This window comes from Physella acuta, unplaced genomic scaffold, assembly GCF_028476545.2.
Source record: "Physella acuta isolate Inbredline_101_S28 unplaced genomic scaffold, ASM2847654v3 ptg001690l, whole genome shotgun sequence".
In the NCBI taxonomy this organism is placed as follows: domain Eukaryota; kingdom Metazoa; phylum Mollusca; class Gastropoda; family Physidae; genus Physella; species Physella acuta.
Window position 1 is genome coordinate 15,341 of NW_026733203.1, and position 19,476 is coordinate 34,816.

At 34.3% G+C, this 19,476-nt stretch overlaps 1 protein-coding gene across 1 annotated transcript; it reads right to left on the minus strand.

Annotated features, from left to right (window-relative positions):
* Positions 1–404: 404 nt before the first annotated feature.
* On the minus strand, positions 405–18,181 carry LOC131929899 (IWS1-like protein). The gene is made up of 19 exons (XM_059286279.1): positions 18,093–18,181; positions 12,763–12,824; positions 12,455–12,582; positions 11,758–11,993; positions 11,089–11,184; positions 10,213–10,509; positions 9,760–9,906; positions 9,354–9,671; positions 8,365–8,395; positions 7,956–8,062; positions 7,576–7,705; positions 6,670–6,817; positions 5,201–5,335; positions 4,926–5,003; positions 4,690–4,807; positions 3,964–4,072; positions 3,500–3,559; positions 1,972–2,086; positions 405–1,617 (listed from the first exon to the last, which is right to left on the minus strand). Exons 1-19 carry the CDS (start codon positions 18,115–18,117, stop codon positions 1,492–1,494), a joined length of 2,466 nt encoding a protein of 821 aa, XP_059142262.1. The 5' UTR covers positions 18,118–18,181; the 3' UTR covers positions 405–1,491.
* Between the last annotated feature and the right edge of the window lie 1,295 nt (positions 18,182–19,476).

The window sequence follows — 19,476 nt, forward strand, 5'->3', positions numbered from 1 at the left end:
TATCAATTGTTTATTTTGTATTAGCAAAAGCAATAAAACTGTAAACATGCTTTGCACTGGTTCTCTTGTTATGGCTTGATTTTTGTTTGAAGAACTCGTCTCTGTGTAGCAGTTTAAATTTTAAACTTTTCTTCTTCTTCAATCTTAATTGTAATGTTGGAAGGGATTTACTTAAGCAAAATTAAGTACTAAGTGTCAACTTGCTATGCACCCTAAAGGTAGTTGACTCAGATTTCAACGGTTTTTTTAATTCTGGATTTGCTTTGTCAATCCCAGTACAAATTACAAGGCAGCAGTTGCTTGCTTTTTTTTTAGTTTTCTCTAGGTCGCTGCATTTAGACTAGGATATCCACAAAATTATAAAGACATGGATTTTTACTTAAATGAAACAAACACTTAAAAAGTGGTTGAAAAGTGAACATTCATCTTTAATGAAGCTTTTTTAATGAAGATTTAGTAAGGTTTAAATATTTAATCAGAGACACCATCCAACGTATATACCCACATTTACACTATAAAAAAAATGTATGACTACAAAACTTTTCACCAGTTTCAATGAACAATAACACACAAAAAAAACGAATATACAAACCAAAATACCTTTTTATGACTAATGTAACTTGTAATGTTGACTATCAATGTTCAACAATTTCCCTTTTATCTGGAGATGTACCACCCCACAAAATTTTAAAGAAATGTATACATGATGAGATTATACCTGAAAGATGGCATGACACACAGTGGTTTATTTGGAAAAAAACAAATTTGTTTTTTTACATTTTTTTAAATACATACCATATTTTTCACTCAAACAAACTTGCATGCAAAAAATTATAAGCAAATTTAACAAGGCTAGAAATAGTACTAGATGGTTAAAAATTTTCGTTGTTTTGTTTCTTGAAAAAGCAAAATATTTCCATATAGATAGTTTAAACTATTTATGCAGCTTTAAAATAGGAGAGCAAAAGATATTCACAGATACTTTAGATATGGAATAGAAATTGGACACATACCAAAACAATGTTAAAATAGTATTGAAAACTATAAATGCAGACATAAAAAGTGATTTTAAAAACAAAGCACTGCATCTAACTTTAAATAACAAAGCCAAAACTTTTTATTTTAAATTTATTTGTGTTTACAAGATCCTTCAGAAGATGAACATCAACTTTTGTAACTGCCATATCAGTTTAAACAACAACAATACTACAGTAGTTTTAAACATTTAAAAAACCAAAGATAGATAAATACAGTTTTAATTTGTTGAAAACGCTGGATCGACTTCTTAAAACAAACATTAACCAAATTATATATAAAAAAACAAAATGATTTAAAACATAAACAAATGGAATCGCCACTGTAAATCATTCCTCAAACCTTCTCCCACAACCACCAGCTGAGCTTCCCCTTAAAGAGGGCTTTTGATTCAACAAGTATTTCACAGATTATCAATCAAAGTTACGGTCTTCCAAACAAGTATTTCACAGAACATTATAAAGCCATGTTGCGGCCTTCAATACTTATCGTTACTGCCTTCATAGTTTTAGCGAATTTCTTTCTTTCTAAAAATGCACGCTTATGTTTCTCATAACGACCAATTTCTTTTTTTGAAGAACTCTGGAAAGAGAAAACAGGTAGATTGTACAATAATTCTGTAAAACAGATATTCTTTAATTTAGTTGTAGCCTAACAGAATACAGGTGCATAACATACTTAATTGTATTGGAAGAATAGCATCCAACATTACAATTAAGAATGAAGAAGAATATAAGTTTACATGTAAAATTAGATGAAAACGTTTTAGTACTATGTACAGAACCAAAGACCGTGTGATAAAAAATATCATACAGTATGAGCTGCATCAGAGTTTATAATCAACATGAAAGTTGAAAACACAATAGACAACAACACACCAATATAAGAGTTTACAGTACTAATATTAAAGGTTAAAAATTGACACCGACAACTTACTTTTTGTGGAGGTTGGTATTCTGAGTTTGTTTTAGGTCTAACTACATAATCTTTATTGGATGGCATGGGAACTCTAGCTCTGTAGATCCACCCAGGATCACCGGGGCGTAATGCTCTGTGTGAAAAAAAAAAACAATGTTGTTAAATCCCATTAAGATTTTAAAATATTAGGAGTAATTACAATACAGAATCACAACAGAATTCGTCAAAAATTCTTTTAACCATTTAAAAAATATTATAATTGTTTCATAATTAAAGAATTTAAGACAGTGTATAATTAAAGAGTATAGGAAGTTAACTTGGCACCTTATAAATGAAATCTTGAAAAACGAATACAAATACAATATTTATTTACGACTAGTTTGAAATCTTGCAACAACAATGATTGTTCATATGGTAATGACCACCACCTCTACTACCACCTGTTTGACCAAAGTTGACCCTTGGGTGGGGGGATTGCCACTGTGCTTTCTTTCACCAACAGGGATGGCCAGAAACTGGCCATACCTTAGCGGGGGCGACCAGGGTAGTGGCGTAGCCAGGAATTGGTCGTGGGAGGGGTTCCAATATTTTCCCATATGTATAAAGTCATATATATATATATATATATATATATATATATATATATATATATATATATATATATATATATATATATACATACATATATATATATAGATAGATATAGATAGATAGATAGATATAGTGCCGTGAGTCCATGGGAGGGGTTATAACCCCCCCTAACCCCTCCTTGCCTACACCACTGGACCAGGGGGAGTAGGGACACAGACACACGGATAGCAAGAGTTAGCAGATGGAACAGAATGATTCTTTGTGAGCTGGTGGCAGGTCATGGGATGTCTGAAAACTTAGGCTAGGATTGACCGTTAGGGACAAGTACGTAAGTCATATTATTGACCATTAGGGACAAGTAGGGTAGTCAGATTATTGACCGTTAGGGAAAGATAGGGTAGTCAGATTATTGACCATTAGGGACAAGTAGGGTAGTCAGATTATTGACCATTAGGGACAAGTAGGGTAGTCAGATTATTGACCGTTAGGGAAAGATAGGGTAGTCAGATTATTGACCATTAGGGACAAGTAGGGTAGTCAGATTATTGACCATAAGGGACAAGTAGGGTAGTCAGATTATTGACCATTAGGGACAAGTAGGGTAGTCAGATTATTGAACATTAGGGACAGATAGGGTAGTCAGATTATTGACCATTAGGGACAAGCAGGGTAGCCAGATTGTGGACTTTTTATTCTATAAGTAGATGGCAGTCTTTTTTAATTGTGTTCTATGTGGTTGTGGGTTAATTGTTGTATTTTTATTGTGGCATTAAATAGTAGAAATAGTTGCATATATCGTTTATTCATTATTAGTTCTTGTTCTAGTTTGAAAAGACTAGGGAAGGGGTCCTGTAACAATATTTTGTAATACCAACAGAAAAGTGATGTTCACATATTGTTATACCAATTGAAAAAAATATGTTAATATATTGAAACACAAAAAAAAGTGACATACTTTTTCTCTCCGGCTAAAGCTTTGTCAATATCTCTTTTTGGTGTCTGTCCTCCTTCCAAGCTATCACATTAAAAAAAAAAAATAATTCATCTGTGTTAGTAAAAGAAGCTAAATTGTACCAACAAACTGTAAAACAACAAATTATTCATTTTAATAAATGATCAATTCTACAATTTAAAGCCTTGGAAAATACAAACATCAATCATTTATTAGTTATAATGAAACCTGGACAGCAGTTTTAATTTTTAAGCATCAAAGAAAATTTCCTACACCAAATATATGCATGCTATAAGGTAACCTGGGCATCAGTTATATTTTTATATTTTTAAATTTGCTAGACCACCAAATAATATGCTTGCTATTAGGAAAACTGGGAATCAGTTATATTTTAACATTTTTAAATTTCTAGACCACCAAATAATATGTTTGCTATTAGGAAACCTGGAAAAAAAACAAGTGGCTACCTTGTCCTGCGTTTCTTAGGCAGCTGCTCGTAGTCTCTCTGTTCTCTTTCTTCCTTGGACAGGTTTTTGTAGTTGGACGTTAAGTTAAAGATTGGACGGGACCACTCATCTAATCAAGAGACAGGTTTTACCAGATTATGTAAAGGAAACAGGTTTAGCCAATTTATTTAAAGGAAACAGGTTTAGCCAATTTATTTAAAGGAAACAGGTTTAGCCAATTTATTTAAAGGAAACAGGTTTAGCCAATTAAATTAAAGGAAATAGGCTTAGCCAGTTTATTTAAAGGAAAAGGCTTAGACAATTTATTTAAAGGAAATAGGCTTAGCCAGTTTATTTAAAGGAAATAGGCTCATCCAGTTTATTTAAAGGAAATAGGCTCATCTAGTTTATTTAAAGGAAATAGGCTTAGCCAGTTTATTTAAAGGAAACAGGTTTAGCCAATTAATTAAAAGAAAACAGATTAACCCTGGTTACATATGGAAACAGCTTCCACAAGATTAATAAAGGAAACAGATTTATTCATTTATCCTGATAAGAAAAAACAATTTTATCATATCGACTTTCCAGGAAAAAAAAAGAAAAATAATTGGACTTTTTTTATCTCCATTGTGACACTGGCTAGAAATCATTAGCACTAAAACCTACAGTGCGATTGTTAGGTATCTAAAACTGCCCCACCCAACCAGATACCATTTAAAAACAGCCTAGTGACAGGAACAAACTTACTGATGAGTTTCCCTGCTATGACCTTGTTTTCTTTTGTCTCCCTTGGGTGTTTATATAAATACATAATAGCCTTTCCAATGCCGCTTGATTTCAACATGTCCGCATGCATAGAAGGAAACTGAAAAATACAGCCAGGCTTATTTCAGACTACTCTAGTTTAATTTATGAACAGAAGTTTAGTTCAAATAATTTTTTTTTTATTATTAGTTTGGAGAAATATAAATAAAAAGCAATACCTGTTGTAATATTCTGAAAAAACTTTCTCTAATATTGAGGTGTGGTAAACTTTTGTCAGGTAAAGGTGCAAGCCATTCCTAAAAAAAATTAAAAGTATGAATTTAGGCAGTAAAATGAAATATAAGACAAAAAAACTTAAGAAAACTATAAGATATATATGGTTTAATTTTTAAAGTGGTAAGAAAAAAAATAATAAATAACCCTTTAGCTGTTTTAATTAAGACCAACTTCATAAAGGAAGAGCGTATGTGGTTTTATTTAACAGTTTACTTACCGTCATAGCACTAAGAATTCCAGATTCTAAAAAAATGCCATGAAGGTCTGACTTCTTGAGCTGGTTGCAAACATAGGGGAGCATCTTGATTTTTTTTGTACACACCTCTTTCTTTTGATTTAGTTCTCTGTCTTGCTGCAAAAACACAATAGCATTAGAATATCACTATGCTATATTTCATTTTAAAATATTATAGTTATAGATAGCCTATATATTTCATTAATAATACACCAGACACCCTTTTATTTATACTCAGTATCATAAAATCGAATGCAATTAAAAAGTGCAGAAAAAGAATAAGTTAAAATAAGTTTGTTCTTGGTTGGACAAAGGCTATGGAAGCAAATCCAAAAAGAAAAGCAGGCTGAAATTGGAGTCAATGGCTTCAATGGTGCATAACCAGTTGAAATTTGTCCTTAATTGTGTTGGAGGGGGATCCCTTCCAACACTAAAATTAAGAATGAAGAAGAAGAGGAAAAACTCCAAGAGCTGAAAGCTATAAAGTATAATTGTTCAAATCTGCTTCCATTAACAGGGCTGCCTACCCCAAAAAATGTTTTTCTCGAACAAGAGCATAGATTTTCTGTAATAATCTGCCTCTGTCCATAACTATCAGTATTTTTAATGAAAAAAACCCACTGTAAATAAGTCAAATTTTATATTATCGCATAACTTTTCAGCATGATGATGATAACTAAGTTAATCAAACAGCAATTTATTTTTTTTAAAAATGGACTAATTGTGATTTCAATCTACATCCTTGTAGTTTTGTAGTCTACTTAAAAAACACACACCACGTTATGGATAAGGACTACACTGCTGAAATCTTAACCAATATGAACTTTTAGGGACCCCCACTACCATGTCCGGATTTTCTCCCCTTAATTTATCTAGGCAGGTCTGTTATGTTAAAAACTTTTCTTCTCACACTTCTACAAAAATGTCTCGCAAATTACCTGTAATTCCGCAGTAGTTTCGCATTTTACTCACAGTAACACCCAGAGAATTTCATAAATAAAAATACTTGCCCAGTTTATTATTTTATGACTGAAACTTATGACTACTTTCCGCAAACAGTCTTTCAATGGTTAAGATTTAAAATTATTCATCATTGGCCTAAGCACATTCACATGGTAAATAAAAGATCACAACATAGAGCAAAAGACTCCTGCTTCGCATGACATTGGAAGGGAAGGGAGGGAATGCATCATTGTGTAAACTTGTAAACTATAAGTACTAAGCCACACAGCTGCAATATTAACTAATGTATGCTGACAATATTTTAGATTTTTATGGAGGATGAAAGCGTAACCATTTAAGATATTATCGTGATTCCAAAACCATTTAAGTAGGCAGCCCAGTGTTAATAATATTCCATTCAAATATAAAATAAGCGACATGTCAATATGTATATAGTGTTTAAAGACCCACGTATTATCACATTTTAAAGAATACTTGAAATACATTACATTAGCAGCTTCTTTCATTTTGACAATCAGGTCAGCAATAAGGTCATCATTGTCATTAATCAGATCAACATCTTTCCTTTTCCTGCGCTGGCGCTGCATCTCTTCTTTCTTCTTCGCCATCATCAAATCAAAGTCAGAGACAAACATCCTGTTGAGAGGGAGACTAGCAATACACAACACAGTTTACAACAAGATTCTAGCAATACACATCACAGTTTACAACAAGATTCTAGCAATACACATCAGTTTAGAACAAGATTCTAGCAATACACACCACAGTTTACAACAAGATTCTAGCAATACACATCACAGTTTACAACAAGATTCTAGCAATACACATCAGTTTAGAACAAGATTCTAGCAATACACATCACAGTTTACAACAAGATTCTAGCAATACACATCACAGTTTACAACAAAATTCTAGCAATACACATCACAGTTTACAACAAAATTCTAGCAATACACATCACAGTTTACAACAAAATTCTAGCAATACACACCACAGTTTACAACAAGATTCTAGCAATACACACCACAGTTTACAACAAGATTCCTAGCAATACACATCACAGTTTACAACAAGATTCTAGCAATACACACCACAGTTTACAACAAGATTCTAGCAATACACACCACAGTTTACAACAAGATTCCTAGCAATACACATCACAGTTTACAACAAGAAAATACTTTTATCACCAGATTCTAGCAATGCACATCACAGTTTACAACAAGAAAATACTTTTATTACAAGATTCTAAGTTTATAACAAGAAAATACTTTTATCACAAGATTCTAACAACACAGATCGCAGTTTATAAAACAAGAAAATACTTTTAGCAAAATTTTTCTCCATCTAATCACAAGATAATTCAGAAAAAAGCCTTAAGGTAATTAATTTACCCATCGCCGTCTCCACTTTTTCTGGCTTCATCCATGTTCTCATCATCTGACCCATCCGCCACCGCCCCTGCTTCACCTTCATCAGGGATGCCTGATGCCCCTTGATCATCTTCATCATCTGACTTTATAGCTTATAGATCAAACATTGTTTAATAAGTCATAAGATAAATACAAGGCCAGTGGAATATTTCAAGTAAAAGTGAAACCTCAGTAGAGGATTTTGTAGTTGAGGAATATGCTGAGCAAAAGGGAAATTAACTTGAAAGAGAGGAACGTAAGTTAAGGCAACTTGTCAGGCAATAAGCAGAATGTCTCAGTTAAAATACATTTTGTAGCATCAATACTAATAATTTTTTGGACTCTACAAATAGATCACACACCTGCTTTCTTTTTCTTCTCTTTCTTCGGCACTTCGCTGGCATCAAAACCCTCAAACTCCTCGTCTTCATCACTTGAGCCAAAGATGTCTGCAATCAACTCATCTTGCCTAGACAAATAAAAATGTTAAGCTGAACTGAATGTTAATTTCTGGAGCTGCTAAGGACATAAGAAAGAGGAAAGCGTTAGACTTGAATCCCCAGGGGAAGTGGAAAGCAGGCCGGCTAGGAATTCCAGGAGAGGAACAGTAGAAGAAGAGGCAAAGGCTGCTTGGCTTACATAGGCACAAATAAAGAGAGCTGCCCAAAACCGAGTCAGGTGGAGAGGTGTGGAATAAGTCAAATGTGGATAAAAGATTTACAAAATACTTGTATGATTAGACTAAGGGGCCAATGAAAATGGAAGACTTACTCTTTATCTCCTTCATCCCCACTTCCTTTTCCTGGGAAAACAAAAACAGTTTATCACATATTACATGTCCTTCTCAAGCCATAAACAAAATATTGAACTACTGTAAATTTAACATGCTATTTGTACTAGCATGCTGTCTATATTTTAAAAGGTTTTGTTATCTACATAAGATCACTAACATGTATTATTTAGCCACAGAATAGACATAAAGTTAATTGAAGTATTCAACAATTATGATACGAAAGTCAAAAATAAAAAAAATTTATTAAAATTTGCAGAAACCTATCTAAACTAGATAATTGAAACAACATTCCAATAATTTTTCAAGAAAGAAATTCCCTTTATTTGAATTATACTAAATACCACCCACCATTAAAGACAAGCATAGATCTTCACCCAACAATTCCGTGTTGTAAGGTAAATAGCCCAAATAAGTTTTAGAAATTTTAGAAATGTGTTAACCATAATAAATGAAATCACACTTCTCAAGTAAATTTTTAACTGTCCCCTTTAATATCACATATTGCCAAAAAAAAAGTCAACCTTCTCTCCCAAAGTCAGCTTATGACCAATAATTCTCTCTTATACTGGCATTAATCATAGCATTTTTTATACAATACGATTGAAAATGAAAATGTATTTAAGAACTTTATTAGGTTTAATTAAAAGATCTTTGTATTTTTCAAAATCAAAGAGTGTTAAACTGCATTCAGTTGAAAACTATGTTAACCAGTAACGACTATTTATAATATTGTCTCGGGGTACACTGCAATGTGGGAAAAAAAAAGTAAAAAAAAAATAGTCAATAAGAAAACTTCATGGTTTCAAATTTGCTATAATTGTTATCACTCGAGTATTGAAAACATTCCCAGCATGAGTTACTGACTATTTTAAAAAACTTTTACAGTTCTTTCTATGTCTACCTGTTCTAACTCTCTCTGGTACATGTTGTTTCATCCAACATATTCTATTTATAGATGAAATTTTACCTTGCGATCGTGCTCTTGACCCAGATCTGCTTCTTGAACGTGAGTTGCGCCTAGATCCTGACCTTGACCTACTCCTCGACCCACCACGAGAGCCAGACTTGCTTCTGGACCTTGAGCGAGCCGGCGAGGCAGACCGTGACCTACTTTTGGATCTGGAATGGGCCGGGGAGCCGGACCTGCTCCGCGACCTGGAACCTGCTCTAGAGCCAGAGCGACTGCGTGACCCAGATCTGCTCCGCGACCTTGACACTCGCGGTGAGCCCGAACGACTGCGGGCACCACTCCCAACAGGACTGACAGGGGGTGACCTAGGACTTCCTACAAACAGACGTTAAAAACTGTTAAAACGACTATAATTCACCAGTATTTCTGGTCTTATCAATCACACTGGTAACTAGCAAGAGACCTGATCTGCTGCGACTCCTGTTGGGTGACCCAGAACGAGATCTATTGGGTGATCCGGATCTTGATCTGTTCGGGGACCCAGACCTAGAGCGTGAAGGAGATTTTGACAGTTCCCTCTTTGGACTAGAAGGTGCAGATTTTGGACTTCCTGAAAAACAAACATGTTAGCCTCTTAGTCTGAGCATCTAAGTTAGACACACGTTTTTAAAAACAAATTAACGTAAACACTAAATAAAAAAAGGAAGATTGTTAGCTTTAACCATGACACAGCCATTTCTATATATGTATCACTAAGAGAAACTCAATGTTGTACTAGTCAAGTTTTTTTTAAACCAGGCTCTATCACCTACTGAAAGGTTTGAAAATGAGAAAGAAAAACAGGAACTGATAAATCGTAGTGAAACCTGACTAGCCACTGCATATTAAAAATGAGGAAACTTATTTTTTTACTTACCACTGCGTACGCTAGCCGGACTTCTAGATCTTGACCTAGAATTTGAACCAGCAACAGACGGTGACCTCGACCTTACATTTGACCCTGCTGGTGAGGGGGACCGAGATCTTTGATTTGACCCAGCTGGTGAAGGTGACCTTGACCTCTGGTTGGATCCTGCAGGGGATGCTGAGCGGGACCTGGGGTCGGACGCTGCCGGGGACGGTGACCTGGATCTTTGATTTGACCCTGAAGGTGAGGGGGACCTTGACCTGGCCGATCCTGCCGGAGATGCGGGGGCGCTTCTGTCTCTGCTGCCTGATCAGGTACAAAACAATCGTATAAGACAAAGTTCTTAGAGTAACAGATTATTAAAAACCGTAAAATACCCTTTCGAGCCTGACAGTCCATGGGGCAGGTGATGTAGATTTCACCTGTTTCAGTGACTTCTGCAAATGAAGGGACAGTGTGGTCAGTGCTGTGCCCAGCTACCTGTACTTTCCCTAACGAGTCAGGTACCCATCCAGATCTGGGTGGATTCAGGGCCATTCTAGTGACATGAACCTGGATTCATACTTTGGTGATTTAGGTGAGTAGCCGTATGCTCTACCTTCTGACCACACCACACCAACAGATGATTAGCTTCATGCATAAACAGCATTAAAATACATGTCCACCAGATTTAAATACAACCAGCTCTGGTTTGTTGCTTAAATTGTGTCAGGAAAAATAACAGCTACATACTACTTCATTTTATCTTGAAGAATATGAAAGGGTTCAACCTTTTTTATTACAAACTCAATTGAAACCAATTAAAACTAATTATCAAACAGAAACAAGATTAGAGAAAAGGTAGTTAAATGACAATGTAGCTAATTAGCAACATCAATTCCTTACCAGATCTGGACCTACTGCCGGCAGGTGAAGCTTCCCTTGACATGTTTTCTCTTGGTGACTGAGGAGTATCCTCAATTTCCCTCACAGGTGACTGACCTACAAAATAAAATAAAAATAAAGAAAGAAAAAAAAAAGAAATCATTATAATGTATGCTGATAACAAACTTGAAGATGCTGAAAAAAGGTCAGAGTTCAAGTGAGGATAAATGCTAGTACATGTATCTAAACATGATGTGATGCTGATGGAGTTCACATGGTTTCTAAGCCATTTTGCCAGACTTGGGATACTTCGCCTTAGAAAAGAATGAATCAGCTGGTATAGGCTGTTTTAAAAGCAAATAAGCTTACAAAACAGAAGGGAGTCCAGTTCTTATAGTAAATGCTACCCAATTGGGCATGAAGGTAAGTAGATAGTAAGTGAAATAGAGTTCAGCTGTTTCCTAGACCATGGCATGTGAATAGATAATGTTCTTTATTTTCCCATACATGGGTCAGGTACCCATTAGAGCTGGGTGTTCTCATGGATGTCCTACGACCTCAAGCCCAGGATCATAACTCAAATCTTTCAGGCAAGATACACAGTTATATCGCCCAACCACGCCACTCTTTTGGCTTTTAATTGTTGATCCCAAAATACGTAAAAGAAGAGTTAAACTAGTGTAACACCACCTGGAGAATTTTGGTCACTTGCACCACTGTAGTCAGGAGATTTAGGCTCTTCGTCTGGTGACCTCGGCCCACTCACCTCAGGTGAGGCGGGGCAACTGTTTGCTGGTGAATGTGGACCGCTGCCTTCGGGAGATGCGGGTGCACTGTGAGCTGGTGACCTTGACCCTTGACTTCCGGGAGACCTGCTTCGGTTTGACTGGGGGCTGGCTGATCTGCTGTGTGTGGGGGATGGGGATCTAAAAAAAAAAAAAAAAAAAAAAAGCATGAGAAAACTTTTAGATCTGCAGCTGCATAAATATGGGAAATTAAATAAAAAAAAAACGCCACGGAATTTCAAGGAACTGTATTTCATTCCGGAAGTATTGAAATATATTTTTGGCAATATTTGGCAAAAAAAATTATAACACAAATTAAAACAGATTTCAATTTTTCTTCACCTTTTAACTTTAATAGATATGTTTTTAAATTTCAAAACGCCTATCATATGGCTCATACTCATAGCACTATGATTTACACATCCTTGTAAACTGCATGCTTTAAGATCAAACACTAGGCATGAACCACTGAATTTGTGTAACGAGCTTACCTGCTCAAGTTCTCTGTACGTTTAGGGGAGAACTTACCTGCTCAAGTTCTCTGTACGTTTAGGGGAGAACTTACCTGCTCAAGTTCTCTGTACGTTTAGGGGAGAGCTTACCTGCTCAAGTTCTCTGTACGTTTAGGGGAGCTAATGGATCTATCACTGGCTGCAGGTGAGGGAGACCTGCTCCTATCATGCTCCATTTCTTCCTCTTCATTGTGAACTTCTGCAGCCTCTTCCTCATTCTGCAAACAAATCATTCATGAATCATGCATTTTCAAATATAAATATACAATTTTTGTAAGAAGAAGATGACAATACATAAAAGAGTCATCCATAACAATCATATGTGTATAATGGCAATTATATGTGTGCTGTGCAATGTAATGTTGACCTTTCTAAAATCTTTACTATTGAAAACTTACATCTTGATTCACAGCTATCTCATTATTGCTATCATCTAATGAGGCATTAAGGCTGCCATCATCTGAGAATAAAACAAGGAAGTAGCCACATAAAAACATTTACAGCTAGGTGAAAACAGAAAAGCCATGAACTATTACTATCAATTAAAATAATTTAACTGAAAAACAATATTCTAGCACAAAATCTCAAGGATACCAACTAGGCTGCAAGCTTCAATAACTAGTTATCAATTATCCGACAAGTATGTGTAGGGTGAAGGCTTAGGTTTAGACTATAAGTTATTCAAAAGCTGATAGGGAGTAATAAAATAAAAACTATTTTCTATTTTATTTTTGTTAGTATCAATACCCGAAAAAACCCTCATTAAGCAACTCTGTAAGTGTAACTGTATAGCCTATAGACCTAGCCATGATAGCACTTTTAAAACATAATATTAGTTTTAGTAGATCTAGGTAAAAAAATTGAGGCCCTAGCTACAAATTATGGCACTGGAAACAAAACAGTCTGATGATTGGACACATTGATCTAGTACAAAAAACTCCTAAAATTAAATCTTAACATAATAATGAGTGTATGATGAGTCTGATAAGTGACAGAAAATTCTAAGTAAAATTTTAAAAAATTTAATAAGAAAATCTACAAGTTACTAGATCTAGTTAGTGTAGTTAGTTTGTCGTGTCCTTACAACTGGTAATATTAGCCATTGCCAATAGTCTAGTCTAATATAGTAATTAAGGCCTAACGCTTTTAAAACAACAATAACAAAAAGTCAAAAAGCTCCAGAATCAAGATCTAAAAGTAGCCTGGATTTATGATGGAATATTAAAATAAAATAGGCCTAATTATTAGGGATTTTGGTAAAAAAAACACTAGCCTTCATACCGGGGGAAGACCAAAGCAGAGACAGCGTGCAATAAGATAGCTAAGCCATCAAAACAATGGGAAAACCATTCTACTTTTCATTTAACATTAGGAAATGACCTTTTAAACTTAATTAATTACTATAAATTAAAAACTTGTTAGTGTGCAAAACCAAATCTCGTGCGCCCGGTAACAAAAAGTAATGGGAGATTTCGGGTCATGTTTTTACCGCGATCTCGGCCGATACCGACAACCCTACTAATTATTAATATTTCTTGCTAACCCGGAGGCGTGGCCGGTTGCTAACAACAATATGGCGTACGGACCGGATGCATGACTTCCGACGATTTTTCGTCTTAGTTCCAGAGACCTTCTTAGAATGGAGAGGTGCGTTGTGCATTTTTGTGAGTGTCAATAAATATTAAATTAAGTAGGCCTAATTTAGTTTAAAACGAACTAAAAACTTCTAAATTAGTGCCTAATGGATTAAATATGGATGTCTATCATTCAGTAGTCATGCTTAATTTGAAATTTGGGTAAATTCTAGATTTAGTAAGAAAATCTACTAGAGTCTAATTATTAAATTAATTTCTTGAGATTTCTTGATGTAGAAATCTAGGTCTAACTAATGGACACCAGTGAGAAAAGTCTCAAAGGTATTTGAGAGGTCCATAAATTAATTTAAAAATCATGCACAGCGTAGTTACAATTAATATGGTTATAAAATCCTGCCTGTCTGGTTTTTTCGGACTTTACTAAAGATTGGATGTATTTGATGTTTTTAATATTTTCGGTAACTAAAAAAAATTTTTAAAAAAAAGCAAAAACAATTTGGTTTTCACGTGTAATGGCGACATAAACAATGGCATCCTGCTATTGGATAGGCCGCCATAAATTTTATTGTACACATTGTAAGCTAAAAATAGAAAACTAGGTCATGGGGTTTTAAATTAGCATTGTTATTTAAAAACTTGATCTGCAAAGTTTTGTAAACAAATAGTTATCGATCACTAAGTTACTGTACAGCCGATCAATATTTGTCTTACGAAAGTGAAAGATCCGGTTATAACTTAGGCTTGATGAAAATAAATAGAAATGTAGCCTTAAACTCAACAAATTATTTTTAGGGATTTTGGTAAAAAAACACTAATCATAATATAAAAATAAAAATTACATATTCTTGTAGAGCTCAACTATATGAAAACAAAACAAAAATGATTTTCTGTCTAGCTCAAATAGTTTTTTTTAGCGAATTTTTTTGTGAGGGGTGGAATCCCCTTGTTTTTGCATTGGCCAATTGTGACAAGTCATGGTATACCTGAATAAATTGAGCATAGTTATTTTACTTGCAGTTGTATTTTGTTCATATTTGCAGAGTTTAACTAGAATGATATATAGAACTTGTAAATGCTGTTGAAATGAATTAAAATAATACAGAACTTATATTTTTGTGTTGGCTTCCTCCCATAACTCCAAAAAACTGTGTGCTGCGCAAATATGAAAATGTTTCTAAAGCCATATTTTATATAAATAAAATACTTAAAAAAACTTTTTAAAAAACCACGTTTTTCTTGTGGACTAAAAAGTAGAAAATAACTATTTACATACATTTGATGACAAAAAACGTGGGTACGTTCACCATCAAATTTCCCGACCCATCTGCCCGACCCACGTTTTTTGTCATCAAATGTATGTAAATAGTTATTTTCTACTTTTTAGTCCACAAGAAAAACGTGGTTTTTTAAAAAGTTTTTTTAAGTATTTTATTTTCTCCTTTTTAGTCCGTTGCTACACATGAAAAACGTGGTTTTTAAAAAAAGTTTTTTATATAGTTTATTTTCTACTTTATCCAATGACTTGATTAAGTATGACTTGACTAAGTGTTTATAAATACACGGACTAAAAATCTTGAGCGACCAGGATTCGAACCTGGGTTGTCGCGGCCACAACGCGAAGTACTAACCACTATACGATCACGGCCAGCGCGCTCACATCGATTGGGGCCGAAGTAACTGTGTCAATAGGTCTTCAGTCTTGTCGGTATCTTTAGAAATCATGTCCTCAATTTTATGGTCCTTAGGGCGTAATTAAATTAAGCTAATTACGGTCTCTAATTGCTAGTTTTTATGATTGCATCTGAAATTGTTAGGCGAAAGTAACCTGCATGCCAAATTTCAGATCTATAGAGCAATCAGAAGTGGGCTAATTTTCGATGTCAATTTTAACAACAAACAAACAAACAAACGCGAAGCTGAGTTAAGAAAAACGTGTTAATACAGCAAATGAAAGAACTACAAAGTTAGAAATCTAAAGTAAATGACTTGAACACTGTTATGTGCATATAATTGCTTCATTATTTTGGGCAGGTGAAGTAGATTCCATCTTTAAGCCATTTTGTTATAAAACTGCTGAGCAAATATGAAAATGTTTCTAAAGCCATATTTTATATAAATACAGCAAATGAAAGAACTACAAAGTTAGAAATCTAAAGTAAATGACTTGAACACTGTTATGTGCATATAATTGCCTCATTATTTTGGGCAGGTGAAGTAGATTCCATCTTTAAGCCATTTTGTTATAAAACTGCTGCGCAAATATGAAAATGTTTCTAAAGCAATATTTTATATAAATACAGTGAATGAAAGAACTACATAGTCAGAAATCTAAAGTAAATGACTTGAACACTGCAATGTGTCTATAACTGCCTTGTTATTTTGGGCAGGTGAAGTAGAGTCCATATAAAAGCCATTTTGTAATAAAATTTGAAGTTATCAGATCAATGTTTTTATGTGTGAATTGTGTATGGTTTCTGATTTCTTCTTCTTCTTCTTCGTTCTTAATTTTTAGTGTTGAGGGTGATCGAGATTTATCTGCCAGTGGGTTTGAACTCGAGACTTTGTTCGATTTATCAACCATGAGCTTTTTTTGCCGACTCGATCACGCCTCCAACACAATTAAGCGTTACGTGTCAACTGGTTATGCGCCATTGAGGCCATTGACTCCGATTTCAGCCTGCTTTTCTTTTTGGATTTGCTTCCATAGCCTTTGTCCAACCAAGAACAAACTACAAGGCAGCAGTTGTTTAATTTTGGAGTTGTCTCTCCTAGAAGAGTGGCTGTCCCCAGCTAACGAGCCTCATCTGCCCGAGGGCTCGAACTCGAGACTTTTCGGTTTAGCAACCATGAGCTTTACCGACTCGACCACGCCGACCCACGGTTTCTGATTTTCAGCATATAACTATATCTAAGGGTAAGTAGAACTTGAATACTTAAAATTACAGTTAGCACAATGCTAGTGTATAGCAACAGACAGGTAACCTAGATCTAGGTCTGACTCTTGTCAGTCTAGTCTGATAAAATTGGATTTTAGGAAAAACATATTCTGCAAAACTAGAACTAGAGCTGAAAAAAATTAAAGATGGGTATGTAAATATATTTTGAAATAAAAAAATTAGGACATTTGTTTGCACATGCCATAATAATGCTGTTATTAGTTGATCAAACTTAAAGGCCGGAAGATCGGGATGAAAAAATATAACAATGGTGGCAGCGTGACCTACATACAGTGCCTTCGTTCGGAGCAGTATAACTAATGTCGGAATCAAAATATCCAAAAACAAATTTCATTTCCACATACTTAAGATATGTCTGATCAGTAATCTAATCTCACCTAGAATAATCTTTTAAAAAATCGTGATTCCAACGTATTTGAAACTAGCCTTCATACAGGGGAAAGACCAAAGCAGAGACAGCGTGCGATCAGATCGCTAAGCCATCAAAACAATGGGAAAACCATTCTACTTTTCATTTAACATTAGGAAATGACCTTTTAAACTTAATTAATTACCATAAATTAAAAACTTATTAGTATGCAAAACTAAATCTCGTGCGCCCGGTATCAGAAAGTAATGGGCGATTTCGGGTCATGTTTTTACCGCGATCTCGGACGATACCGACAACCCTATTATTTTCAAGTTCTCTGGATTTGCAACTTTTATAGCATTTATTCTAAAAATATAAAATTTCTAAATTAATTTTAGGCTTAAGTTTTTATTTTTTTTACGGTCTAAATCTAAAAAGCACGTTTTTATTCCATGTCAACAGTCATTATCATTATGGAAGGAATCTTGTCAACTCGCTGGTGTCCATTAGTAATTACTAGTCTACAACTTAAGCTAAAAACTAAAAAAAAAAAAAACAATTTGAAACAAGTCTTGATCTAGATCTATTCTAGATCTAGAAATGTAGTAGTACAGTAGTAGATCTAGTCTAGCCTAGGCCTAGGGCCTAGCAGGTAGAGCAGGTGTTGTTTCGCAGTTTGTGACTGAGTTTTCGTTTCTAGTTCCCTTGTAAAAGTGTTTGAAACAAGTCTAATCTGATTAGAAAAAGGTTTGATTGCACCTAAAACTAACTATTTGTTAATATTAAATTATCATGTTTGATTAATTTATTAAATAAATAATAATTACGGCCGATTTCTTCCTCGGAATCCATTGACAGGACGACAATGAATTATTTCTCCTTATTTTGCGATTCAACAGTTTATTTACTTCCGGCGGAAACCAATGCTCTAATGTACAAAAATTACCAAAACTCGTACATGCAGTACATCGTTACATGAATTGACATAACCAGACTGACGAGAGTCATCCATCATTATTGTTGACATTAATAAAAAACTTTTATTTTAGATTTTGCAACTAAAACGAGCGTATAGCTAATAAGAAATAAAAACTTAAGACTCAAAATAATTATTTTTTAAAAAGATTTTTAGAATCACTGTTGTAGAATTTGCAAATGTGGTAGGCGCCGAAGCGAACACGGGAAAGCCCGGGGCGCCAAATAGCACCCTGTCGGGCTGCCGGAGGACGCCCGGCAGAGGCGCATCCAGGTTTTCGTTGTAGGGGAGCGAAAAGAGCAAAAAAAGGCGCCGAATTTTTAACACATTCTATATACGTGTATTATATATATATATATATATATATATATATATATATATATATATATATATATATATATATAATTACTAGCTATATGTCATTACTTCGCGATGATGTAAAATAAATTGAAAGTAGCTCTCTGAAGAATTAAGAAAAAAAACACACAATGTAGGCCGACAAAACAAAAATTGTATCAATCTAAACAAAAAAAATATACACACACTACAACCAAAAACAATAAACGTAACACAATCTGTTTTGTAATTGTTGTAAAAAAAAAATTCTTACATAATAATTCGAGAAATTTTTTTTTAAAGACAAGTGAAATAGGGGAAATAATCACTCTCTTAATATAAATATGTATATATCTACACATTTAATCATAAATGTCAAAACGAATAAATAATTACTTTAGAATATAATGAAATTGTTTAACACTATTCGTGTTTATAAAATGTTTTTGTCTATAATCAGAATTTAATATATCGTTATCATAAATGCTAAAGTATTACAGCATAATGACAGTTTTAAAAATCAGAGTTGGTATAAAACCACTTTTTTCAACATAATAGAAAACATTCGGAATAACAGCCTACATTTAACTAATTAACGGTCTTTTTAGTTCAGATCATATATTTTTAATTAACCACTGCTTCTTTGTGTTCTTTAAAGATCATTTTTTAACATAGTGATAGTTATGGGTTAGATCACTGTATTGATCACACACCTTTTTACTGGTAATTGCAAAAACAATATTCACAGTTTTACGTTTAAAAAGCTAATTTTCTGGCGGCATGGTACTTTGGTACATCATTACGCGTTTTTCTACATGTACTTAACAGATCAGTTCGTGGTGGATTGGGGTGGAGGGTGGGTTCAACTTCATTCACCACTGTCTGGTCGCTTTAGGTCA